The following is a 13,132-nucleotide window of genomic DNA, read 5'->3' as shown; positions in this document are numbered from 1 at the left end:
CCAAAGGACAGCCGAAGCGAAAAGAGACCGAAGTAATACCAAATATGGGCGGACTGGAGCCTGATCAACTCTGGACGCACCCCCTACACTGATCTGCTCTCATGGCTGTCTCCCTCAGTGAAGCGGACCGAAGCCACCTTACCATCCTCTCTGCTTACATGTATACAGGAAGAGGGAGTCTGAGGTGGGACATACAACACTGTGCATGTGCCGTGCTGTTCTGAGGTCTGGAGGATCTGCACTGAAGGGGGGGGTCTTACTGAGGGGGGCCTGCCCTGAGGGGGGGAGTGTCTGCAATGAGGGGGGTGGGGGGTCTGCACTGAGGAAGGGGGGGGGAGAGTGCCTGCACTAAGGGAGGGGGGTCTGTACTGATAGAGGAGGGTCTGCACTGGAGGAGGTATATACTGATAGAGGGGGGTTTGTACTGAAGGGGGTGTATACTGATAGAGGGGGGGTCTGCACTGAGGGGGGACTATAGTTGGTGGTGGTGGGGACACCAATTTTTTCCGCAACGGGTGACACCAACCCTAGTGATGCACCTGCCCCTATAGTCACACAAGCTTCTGATAGAGAACACTAGAAGTGGCCATTTAAACACACACTTGGGTAGAGGGTCTGCTGTTATCAGGAAACCCACAATGAGAAATGCCATGCACCGATTGCTGGAGTACATGATGTAGACAGGAAGAGGCTGCAAAGAGGCAACTGGATATCAACAGCACCGAGATATAAAGAAGCCCACCAAACACAGCCGAAAAATACATGCATCAATTTTTCTGATGCAGCACACATGTGGTACAATGTGGCAAACTGCAGTGTGGGTATATTTCTCACTTGTGTTGCAATAAACCCTCATGAATGGGGCCATAATACACTACGTGTGTTGTAGTATCGTGCGTTAAACTGAGGATTACGACAATGCAAAAAAGTGTCCATAGACTCTAAATGTAAATCAGTTAAGGTTTACACACACACATAGATATATATATCTATCTATGTGTATCTGTCAGGTTTTATTCATTGTTGGGTCCCATTAGCAAATTTTCTTTTACTCTCCTTCAATAAATATTTTTATACCGTACCTCTCGTCAAGTTAAAAAAAAAAATTTTTATAGGAATTTTATGCATTCCCTTTCCAGTTTCTTTTTTTGGCTGTCATGCAGCCTGCCCATACATGGTTGGGATCTCAGTTGGTTCAGTAGGTTTAGTGGCCGGCCTTAGACAGCTGTCACCAAAATAGGTGCCACCAGTGGAAAACTTACTCTTGATTCTTATTCTAATGACAACCATAAAATTCTTAGTGGCATCGCTCATTAGAACAAAAAAAAAAAAAATGGTAAAACGCTGTTTTGGGGACACAGACAACACTAAAAACAGACAGCTATTCTAACCCCTCAATGCTCTATTAAAAATTGCCTTTTCTACTGTCCCCTTTCATCATGAATTATCAAGTCTTTCAGAGACTGAACTTCCTGCAGCCAGAATGATGGCATGTAACGCAAGCCCAGTGTACCTATAAGTAAATAGTTTCAACTCCATTGAATAGCTGCCTCCCTGGGACTGAGAAATTAGCGTTAAGCAAATAAGGTGGCAGCACAGACAACCAATGTTTAAGGCTTTCTTGATATAATAGTGACCATAGTCTTTTTTGAAACCACCAATCTATATATTCCAGCCAATGCACACATCTCAATGCTATATGGCCTTTGGCCACCATACCTCGGTCTCTTTCTTAACAGTGTCCACTTGATTGATGAGCTTGCAGTAGGCCTGGAAGAGCAGCAGCAGCTGGAAGTGCAGTTTGTAAAGCCTTCGGCACAGCTCAAGCTCCTAGACAACATGGAGGAATTGCAAAACGTAACTTTGGTGTACTAGTCCTACATAACAGACTGTATAATCAAATGTTGTTATTGGTTAATGCAAGGGAGAAAAGTGCAGGCATCTAATGATTACAAAGGGTCAAGAACTGTTAAATAAAATGAAAAACACATGGAAACGGCCTCGCCGAGGGAATCAGACGTGCTACTTAGAAACCAGCAGCCGGTTAGATTAATTTGATGAGGAAGACTAATAAGCAAGCCAAAAAAAAAAAAAAAAAAAAAGAAGAAGAAGAACTAGCCCTAAGTTCTAAAGTTATATCATACTGATTCTAGCAGTATGTGTATGTAGTACTCTACTAACTACACAAGTACGAGAGTAACCAATTCAGTATATAGATCACTGTCTACCCATTAATACTATTAGAGGCTTTTCCTAGGTTTCTCTGTATACTTGAACCAGTTGCTGGGCTCCTTGAATGCTCATGCATACTGCTATTTTGCAGCGACTGGGTCATAAAAAAATATATAGGGTTACCCTTGTTTCCTTTTTCCCAAACGCTTAAGGTTAAATCCATTTCGTAAGCAGCTAATGAAAGTGGCTGTAAACCCTTACAAACCACTTTGACCTACAGGTAAGCCTAGATTAAGGTTTACCTGTATGTCCAAGAAATATATCCTAAACCTACACAGTTTAGGAGATATTTGCCGAAAGACAGGCACCGCTGTCTACGGCGCATATGCCGCGAATGGAGGATCCCGTGCGCATGTGTGACGTCATCGCGGCTTCGTCGAATGACAGCGGCGGAGCAGCGAGACCCACCGAGAAGATGGATGCTCCGGACTACAGGGGACAGCGGTGACTTCGCTGGCTCCTGTGTCAGGTAAGTGTCACATAATGGACTACTATGCGTCCATTATGCTTTACCTTTGCAGGGAATCAAAGGGGAAGTAAACCCATCAGGGTTTACTTCCTCTTTAAAGCCTTGGTGCCCAGACAAAATTTAGTATATTTATTATGCAACCAGTAACTTGCCAATAACTCTGTGCCTAATTTGCTGCCCGGGATTTTTAAAGGGCATATAATGCTTTTATTTGGTGCACTGCTTTAATAAAACCTTTGCTCACAATTTATTTTATAGGAGGACAAAATGTGAAAAAAAACAGGCTTTATTTTATTCAATAGTTTTGCTTAAAAATTTTCAAATATTTTTTTTTGCCACACTAATGCTTTCCAACATTGTACTTTCCTCTTTGCTCACAAAGAGAGAAGCTTGCTGCTAGCTGCAGAATACTGATTTGGGTTTCTGTGGGGAAAAAGGAGCACCCCCTACATCAATGCTGGAAAAACTGTGGCCAGACTGGGAAAGGTGAAATGTGTGAGATGCAGGTGTATGGAAAAGCAGCCAGGTATCACCATGCATTGTTCTGGGCAGAATTGATAACGTTTTAAAGGGCAGAGAGCTCACTCTTCTTTTCCATGCGACAGAGCAAAAGGGGGGGGGGGGGGGAGGTGGGAGGAGACAGCACAACCACTCTGGTGTAGTAGGTTCCAAGGAAGTTTATTTACAAAGAAAGGTTTAAACTGAAAACTCACATAATTATAAAAACCACACATGTATATATGGTCCACGGGAGAGCGTAAGCCTCTGGTGAAGCTGGATGGATGGGCTGAGGAAAGTGAAGGACCCTCGAAACGCATCCTGTGACCCTGGTCTCCCGGTGGACATTACCATCCATCAGACATTGACACTGGGAACGAGGAAGCCGTGGGACGAAACATGCTTACTGGGCCGTCAGAGCCATTTCCCCATTAACAGCCAGTGGCACAGAGATCTAGACTTTGTGCCTGTAGCAGCTCATCACCCACCTATCTGCACCCCTTTTAGGACTGTGCCTCCACAACAGGCTTACACAGTCCCATGAACTCCCATATATACATGTGTGGTTTTTTATACTTTGTGAGTGTTCATTTTTAACCTTTCTTTGTAATTGTAAGTGATTGTAAGGGTTTGTTTTTACTTTTTTTTTCATACTTCCCACCACTGTGCAGCTCGTTTTGCACAGAGTGGCCCCGAATCTCATCTTCTGGGGTCCTCCGGTGGCTCTCGTAGCTCCTTCCCACATCAGATAACCCCCTAGGAGAAGCGCTCTCCTGAGGAGGTTACCTTGCGTGTGCGCTCCCAAGTCCAGCATTCGGCATCCGTAGCTGCCGAATGTATGACTCGGCCTGCTCCCCAGAACCTGTGTCATTGGATTTGATTGACAGCAGTGGGAGCCAATGGTTGCGCTATCAATCTATCCAATCAGGAGCCGAGAACACCTGGCAGAGAGACAGCACATCCATGCCGGGTCAAGTTCCAGGGCTCAGGTAAGTAAAACGGAGGGGCTGGGGGAGCGGTCACTGCCAGGTGTTATTTCACCTTAATGCATAGGATGCATTAAGGTGAAAAAACACGAAGGTTTACAACCCCTTTAAACCTTGGAACTTACTACATCAGAGTGTGGGCCATTACTGGCATTGGGGAACAATAAAAATATTTAATTTTTAAGTTCAGAAAGCAAAAGCAACTCATGTCAAACTGGGAATTCTACCGCTGGAATGACATTGCACACAGAATCACCAACATGTAATTGCTATTTTACTTAGTCAAAATAATGCAGTGTAGTGCAGTGCAGCCAACAAAAGGAGAGATTTCCATTGACTGAGGCTGCAGCAGCAGGGCATTACCTTGCTAGTTTTGGAAGCAAGCTAGAAAAACCATGGGTCAAGCTCAGTTGGGTTTTAGCAATTCTGTTCCTGGTGAGCTGTCCTCAGCAATAGGAATTGCTGTGACAAACCAAAAAAAAAAAAAAAGGGTCGAAAGGACAGCTGCATGTGTTGATGACTTTGTTTGAACTTACATTTTTTTTAATATGTTGCAGATTAAAGTGGTACTCCAAGAAGCACTATTGCATCTAAATAGTTCCTTTAACAAAACCTCACAGCAAATTTTGAGAAAAATTATTAACTCTTTTTGTGTAAAAACCCTATTTGCAATGGCATTTCCTAAACTTGTCCTCGAGTCTCACAAAACTGTTCATATTATAAGAATGTGCATACAGGAAGCCAATTAGTATGGAAACTGATCTGTGTATAATTGGTGCGACTTGAGGATAGGTTTTAAAATACAATATTTTATAGTCTGTGTAGATTTCTAACAGTCAGTTAGACACAGTAGAATTAAAATATAAAAAATTGTGCAAAAACATTTTAGGAATCCTGGCATCCCTTGCTTGCCATCCAATGTGAGTATGCTCTGTGTGTGCCCTTTGACTACTAGACAAATCTATGTGCATAGCAAACATATGATCTGCCAAACAAACTAGAGGTATTTATATGGCAGGGATTCTGTGGAAGCCATAGCTATCATACAGCCAGTAAAATAAGTATTGAACATGTCGCCATTTTTCTAGGTATATTTCTAAAGGTGCTGCTGACATTACATTTTCACCACATGTCAGTAACAACCCATGCAATCCATACATACAAAGAAACCAAAACAAAAAAAGTTGAAAAATTAAGTGTAATAAAATTAAACGACACAGGGAAAAAGTTATGAACACGCTAACTGAAATGTATTTATTACTTCATATACAATCTTTTGTTGGTAATGACAGCTTCAAGACACCTCCTGTATGAAGAAACTAGTCACATGCATTGCTGAGGTGTGATTTTAACCCATTCTTCCACACAGTCTTTAAATCTTGAAGGTTACGTGGGCCTCTTCTATGAACTTTTTTGTCTTTGGCTTTGGGATCATTGTCTTGCTGAAATGTCCACCCTCGTTTCATCTTCATCATCCTGGTAGATGGCAGCGGATTTTTTATCAAGAATGTCTTTGTATAATTTTCCTTTCATCCTTCCTTCAATGACATGAAGTTTGCCAGTACCGTATTCTGAAAAACAGCCCAACACCATGATGTTCCCAAACTTGACTGTTGGTATGGGTTTTTTTTGGGGTGATGCGCATTTGACCTCCAAACATGTGTATTATAGCATCCTAAGAATTGAATTTTGGTTTCTCCTGACCATACTTTATTCTCCCAGTATTTCACAGGTTTGTCTAAATATTGAGCAGAAAACATTAAAACGAGCTTCAACATGCTTTTCCTTCAGTCATGGAGTCTTGCGTGGTGAGAATGCATACAGGTCATGGTGATTGAGTGCATTACTTATTGTTTTCTTTGAAACAATTGTAGCGGCTACTTCCAGGTCTTTCTGAAGCTCTCCACAAGTGGTCCTTGGCTCTTGGACAACTCTTCTGATAATTATTTTCACTGCTCTGTCAGAAATCTTGCAAGGAGCACCTGGTCATGGGCTGTTTATGGTGAAATTATATTCTTTCCACTTCCAGGTTATGGTCCCAACAGTACTCACTGGAACATTCTGAAATTCTGTAACCAATGTCATCAGTATTTTTTTGCAATAATAAAGTTGTGAAGGGCTTGAGAGCTCTTTGCTTTTACCCATCATGATATGTTTCATGTGTGACACCTTGGAAATGAGACACCTTTTTTTATAGGCCATCAGTTGAGACTGAACTAGCTGATACTCATTTGCACTGACAAGGGGCAGGATTGCTTTCTAATTACTGAGATTTCAACTGGTGTCTTGGCTTTCCATGCCTTTTTGCACACCTCCCTTTCTTACGTGTTCAATACTTTTTTTTCTGTGTCGTTCCATTTTTTTTACGCATTACTTAAATTCTGAACTGTTTTGTTTTCGTGGTGATGCATTCTATACTTATTTACCTACTGCATTTCCCTTCCTTTCTCGTACAGGTTCAGCTCTGGGGCATTTAATGTGTTTGTTGGGTTTGCCAATTCAGTTGCATATTCAGGTGAACATCTCATCAGACAAAGAATATTTCATACAATGTATTTGCACAATAAGGTCACGCCTATGAATATTTTAGTTTTGGCTTAATATGACGTTTGTTGTTTACTAGGTAGTAGTTCTACTTTTCTGTTTTTGTAATATTGGTAGGCAGCATTCAAGCCCTACAAGTGAAAAAGTTGTTATGGCAGAAGAAGAAAGGCTGTCAGAATACTACTTGAGGATACTGCCCTTTAATAAAAAAAAGAAAGTAGGTTCTCTTCATTTTCAGTACCAGACAGGGCCAGGGGTGTCATATCCTAACACATTTATTGTAACAAGATGATGATAATAACCAGAATAGTAAGACAAATCTCAGAAACTACATATGAGTAAGGAGATTTTAATGAGCAGTCAACAGTAAAAGGACAAAGACTATGCAAACCCAGCGCACACTGTAATCTTACAATGGCAAGATGTTGCTAGCTCAACAAATGGACAAGACAGGTGAAAGTCAGGCTTTGATCTGACATGTTAAGTATTGGATAAATGGAGAACCATCACTTACTGCTAGAACTTCCATTTGCTAAGCAAGAAGGAGAGCAGGTCACAAAAACACAAAGAAAGAAAAAGACGGAAAGTTAGTTATACTTGGAGAACTTTGGGCAAACAGACAGTAATGTCTTAACAGCTTCTCTCTAAAAGCGAGATTGCCTGAGTAGTATTAAACCAGCAGTAAGAGCCTAAAAGAAGGCATGTGCTCAAATCAAGCCCAAATTATTTTCTAAGAGACTACTTTACAAGCCCTGTAAACACTATTGAAGGCATCCCACAGTGGTGGACATAACCAATTGCCTAGATGCTATTTCCCAAAGGAAAATACAAAATAATGATTACTTTTTGCATTGAAACGGTTGGACTAATATTCAGCCAAGAAGGTTGAAAAAAATCAATAGTTTTAAATTTCTTATATGCTGAAATTTGTATTCAAATCATAAACACAGTAACCAAACCCCTCTGAGATTTACGTTATTTCTACAGCATCAACATGTTCCGTGGTGCTTTACAGGAACTAAACCTAATTTCAGTAGGAGCCAATTAACCTACTATGTTTTCTGGATACTGGGTGACAGAACTGAACATCTGCCCAGCTTAAGCCTCACTCACTGTAAACAGTTATTTGGTGGGAAGGGACCGATTACTCCACTAGGTATAAAACAGCCTAGATTGGTAATGTCAAACAAGAGAAAGGACAGTATGATATCTTTGCAATCAGTCCAGTCTAGTTTTTGAGGGGCGTGGCATTATTTTATAAGAATGCCAAGAAAATGGACTGAATGGCATAATACATCTTCATAAAGGATATTATCGGTATAGGAAGGACAGCACCATTCTCTGCAGTTAATCTTCTATGTCTTCTTGAAGATGGCACACATCAGCAAGATTAAAGTGCTTCTAAAGGCTCAAGGTTGTTTACCTTCATGCATTCTATGCATGAAAGTGAAAAACCTTCTGTGTGCAGCAGCCCCCCAATGCGATCCAGCGACGGGCACAAGAGCCCTGGCTCTCTGCGGACTCTTCCTTCTCATTGGCTGAGATAGCCAATCAGACAGTCAATCATAGCCAGTGAGCCAATAAGAAGAGAGAGGGGGTGGGGCTGAGCCCTGACTCTGTGTCTGAATGAACACGCAGAGCAATGGCTCAGAAGCAAGCCTGCTTGGGTTCTCTGAGGGCACTTGGCAGGAGGGAGGGGCCAGGAGCACTAATGGGGGGCCAGAGAAGAGGAGGATTGGGGATGCTCAGTTGAGAACCATTGCACAGAGCAGGTAAGTATGACATGTTTGTGTGTGAACCTACATGCAATGTGTCATCTACTGAAGAAATGGCTGCACTCCAAGATCCCTCAAAATTCTTATTTAATAACGAACATCCCAAGTGTTACAGACAGTTCAAATGGTATATCGTTTGAACTGTCTGTAACACTTGGGATGTTCATTATTAAATAAGAATTTTGATGGATCTTGGAGTGCAGCCATTTCTTCAGTGTTGATCTATGCGGAGGCGAGCCGAGGCGGGCACCTGTGATATCATTAGGCTTCCTGTTGCAAGTGGAGCAGCGAGTTCTTTTGTTTAGATAATCTGTTATCTACCCAAGACTAAAGGTTTCAGGGTTCTTTAATCATGCACACCGGCTATAGAGGATCCAGGATACACAATACACCTAGTTATTGCTACGTGTGTGAAGGAATATAACAAAACCTATTATTTTAATTAATGCTTTTTATACCTCCAGGGAAAGGAGTTTTCCTGTCCACACCCTGCACATCCAAATTTACAACAATTCCTACTAACTCTGTTTGAAGATAACTAGTAGGTCAGCTTACCTGGGTTTCTGTATTGGGAACATGACTGACATCTCCAGAACTAAATGTTTTCTTGCAATTTTCCAGCCACTGTAATCAAACACACAAGACATATTACAATTAACAGCTCGGTCTTAACTGAAGACTACAAACAACAAAGGATATGGATAAATAATAACCAATAAGCAATTCTAGGCAAAAGGTAAATGCACACAGTGAGCTACTAATGCCATTGTGCCAACACAAACGATAATAAACTCCGCAAATTCACTCCCTTGATCAGAATTTTTCGGTAAGGCCCCTTTCACATGGGGCAGACTCAGGCTGCGATCCGCTTGCTCAGCGGGGTCTGCTGATGCCTGCTGAGCAGGTGGATGACAGTTCCATCTGCTGCACTTATACAGAGCAGACACAGCCCGCTCCTTATCTGTTTACACCCAACTGCCATCTGATTCGATGGACGGAAGGGGAACGGATCCCCATTGGCAGATCGAATGTAGGAGGGTATAAACAGACACATGTCCGTTTACACCCGTTGCTCCATAGGGGAGAATGGAGGTTCTGATCGGGTCCGCCTGAAAAACAGACAGGCACACCCGATCAAAACATTTGTGTGAAAGAAGCCTTACCCTCTGCAGGTACGAGCAAACGTTATACATACAGGGTAAGGAGATCGGGAAGCAGAGAGGATTGTATTTCCAGGAGCCTCTGACCTGTAACTTCCTCTATCACAAGTCACATTTAAACATACAAGGGTTGAAATGTTTTTTATATTACTGAATACAGCCTCTTTTACAAAGCCCTCCACATGTCTATCCCTGGCTCAAATCCTGTTTTTGTGCCATTGAGTGTGCATGATTACTGCAACACACCAATTTTCTTTGGCATGAAGAGGGAAAATCTTAGTGTGATCACCTAACTTGGATGCATCTGTAGACATTTTGAAAATAGATACAAGTAAAGGCTCCTGTCAAAACAAGAGACTAATCCAGGAACTATGTGATGCACAAGGCTCAAAGTAAACAAAAACATCCTTTACCTTTCCTGACCAAGCCAAATCCTCCATTTAGGTCTCACACGCTTTCCCTCTAAGACACTGCCGCTCACAGTGGGAGGGTTTCAGCAACAGAGGCTGTGCTTCCAATACATACAGTGAGGGGAAAAAAAGTATTTGATCCCCTGCTGGTTTTGTACGTTTGCCCACTGACAAAGAAATGATCACTCTAATTTCAATGGTAGGCATATTTTAACAGTGATAAACAGACAACAAAAAAATCCAGAAAAAGGTATAAAAAAAAAAAAAAAAGTTATAAATTGGTTTGCATTTTAATGAGTGAAATACGTTTTTGACCCCTTCGCAAAACATGACTTCGTACTTGGTGGCAAAACCCTTGTTGGCAATCACAGAGGTTAGACATTTCTTGTAGTTGGCCACCAGATTTGCGCACATCTCAGGAGGGATTTATTTCCACCATTCTTTGCAAATCCTTTCCAAGTAATTAAGGTTTTGAGGCTGGTAACATTTGGTAACTGGATCCTTCAGCTCCCTCCACATATTTTCTATGGGATTAAGGTCTGGAGACTGGCTAGGCCACTCCAGAACCTTAATGTGCTTCTTCTTGAGCCACTCCTTTGTTGCCTTGGCCGTGTATTTTGGGTCATTCTCATGCTGCAATACCCATCCACGACCCATTTTCAATGCCCTGGCTGAGGGAAGGAGGTTCTCACCCCAGAATTGACAGTACATTGCACTGCCCATCATCCCTTTGATGTGGTGGTAAAGCTGTCCTCTCCCCTTAGCAGAAATACCCCCCCCCCCCCAAAGAATAATGTTTCCACCTCCATGTTTGACAGTGGGGATAGTGTTCTTGGAGTCATAGGCAGCATTTCCTCCTCCTCCTCCAAAGTGAGTTGAGTTGATGCCAAAGAGCTTGATTTTGGTCTCATCTCATCACAACACTTTCACCCAGTTCTCCTCTGAATCATTCAGATGTTCATTAGTAAACTTTAGGTGGGCCTGTACATGTGTTTTCTTGAGCATGGGGACCTTGTCGGTGCTGCAGGATTTCAGTCCTTCACAGCGTAGTGTGTTACTAATTGTTTTCTTAGTGACTAGGGTCCCAGCTGCCTTGAGATCATTGACAAGATTCTCCCATGTAGTTCTGGGCAGATTCCGGACTGTTCTCATGATCATTGAAACTCTACGAGGCAAGATCTTGCATGGAGCCCCAGACTGAGGGAGATTGACAGTTATTTTGGGTTTCTTCCATTTGCGAATAATCGCACCAACTGTTGTAACCCTCTCAATAAGCTGCTTGGCGATGGTCTTGTAGCCCATTCCAGCCTTGCGTAGCTCTACAATCTTGTCCCTGACATCCTTGGACAGCTCTTTGGTCTTGGCCATGATGGAGAAATTGGAATCTGATTGAATGATTGCTTCTGTAGACAGGTGTCTTCTCTATAGGTAACAAGCTGAGATTAGGGGCACTCCCGTTAAGAGAGTGCTCCTAATCTCAGCTCGGTACCTGCATAGAAGACACCTGGGAGCCAGAAATCTTGCTGATTTATAGGGAATCAAATATTTTATTCGCTCATTAAAATGCAAATCAATTTAAGACTTTTTTGAAATGCGTCTTTCTGGATATTTTTGTTGTTATTCTGTCTCTCACTGTTAAAATAATCCTACCATTAAAATGATAGACTGATCATTTCTTTGTCAGTGGGCAAACGTACAAAATCAGCAGGGGATCAAATACTTTTTTTCCCTCATGGTAAATCAGTGGGTATGGCTGAGTGTGACCAGGTGCTGATTAATATGCTACAAGCTTGTGAATGACAAGTGATAATGTTAATAGCCATGCCCTCTGCAACATCACCGTAGTGCAAGCAGGAAAAGCCTATATAAGAGTGGCAACTCTGAATTCAAGAGGAGTTCAGCATCATCTCCACACCATCACAGGAAGCCACATTAGGTGGACTTCACTGGCAAGATCAACAAGTATTTGAGGGACTTCTCAGGGGGACCAAGACAAAACTGTAAGTGTAGGTGCATCGATTATACATTTCAGCAGCAATTTTTTTTTTTTTTTTTAGGACAAGACAAGAACAAGCACTAAAAAGCAGCCAAACAAAAAACAACAAACCACATGAATGCTGCATTTAATGCACGAGATATTTGGTCATGACAGGTTCTTAAAAATATAAGCAGGCTGGAGTGTTGTTCATCACTTGTAATGGTATGATCACTAATTTCCAGCTATTTATAGATTTTTCATAGTAATCACTATAACCTCTGGCTAACCTTCAAGGACGGCAACAATGAGGAAAGAAGAATGTGTTTTCCTGGTCGGCTCAATTTAATAAAGGCTACTCACTTAGTGAATTAACCGCAGAGGTCTGCATTAGTGAGGGAGAAGGCGAAGGAAGGGCTCTCTGAGGAATACCGTGCCAGATTAAATTAGTGACATGGACCCAAAGTCCACCGCAAATCTTATTTTCTCCTGACAGCCGCCTTTATAGAATAAGTGCTCAGAACAAATAATGAACAGCCTCCGTCACAACCACACCATGATGTAGTGGGAGGAGTCATCCCTACAGACATTGTCCTTCATTAGGATTAAAGGCTGCCAACCTGTATGTTTTCTTTTAGGTAACAATCTAATGCATAGCTCAGACTTTATGCAGGTACTTTGCAATGACACATTCTACTGTCCAGCATGATGATGCACAGTCAGTAGTGACATTTCAGTAATACATGTATTAACACCTAGAGGACTATTTATAAAAATTGGAAAAAAACATGAATTGTTGCCTATAGTGATCAGATCCTTTATTTCATTTCCCTAGCAAGTAAAAAGGTTAACCTGATCAGTTAGGCCTTTCACGTGGGCCGCTTAACTCCAGCTTTCTCTGCAGGGGATCTGTCCACTGATCCTCTGCTGAGCAGAACAGAGTGTGTGGATGACAGGTCTGTGTCCACCCAGTTTATGCAGAGTGGACACAGATACAGACAAAACCCACTCTGCTCTATAGGCAGTGATGTAAACAGACCGGCTGTCTGTTTACACTGACTGCCCTCTGATCCGATCAGACGA

General features: G+C 42.1%; 1 protein-coding gene across 9 annotated transcripts in view; it reads right to left on the bottom strand.

Annotated features, from left to right (window-relative positions):
* FRYL (FRY like transcription coactivator) overlaps window positions 1–13,132 on the bottom strand; it is a 471,518-nt gene that overhangs the window by 5,561 nt on the left and 452,825 nt on the right. For 6 of the 9 annotated variants that reach the window (XM_077477518.1, XM_077477512.1, XM_077477514.1 and 3 more), the window contains 3 exons: window positions 9,060–9,128; window positions 7,244–7,261; window positions 1,720–1,830 (listed from right to left, as the gene is read on the bottom strand). In XM_077477518.1, coding sequence (XP_077333644.1) covers window positions 1,720–1,830; window positions 7,244–7,261; window positions 9,060–9,128 — 198 coding nt within the window. The remainder of the gene's footprint in view (window positions 1–1,719; window positions 1,831–7,243; window positions 7,262–9,059; window positions 9,129–13,132) is intronic. The other 3 variants (XM_077477513.1, XM_077477519.1, XM_077477520.1) reach the window with 1 other exon arrangement.

Source organism: Lithobates pipiens, unplaced genomic scaffold (genome assembly GCF_037356315.1).
Source record: "Lithobates pipiens isolate NorthernLeopardFrog02 unplaced genomic scaffold, aLitPip1_a1.2 Scaffold_13, whole genome shotgun sequence".
Lineage (NCBI taxonomy): Eukaryota > Metazoa > Chordata > Amphibia > Anura > Ranidae > Lithobates > Lithobates pipiens.
Note: the sequence above shows the minus strand (reverse complement) of the source record. Positions and strands in the feature narration are given on the sequence as shown.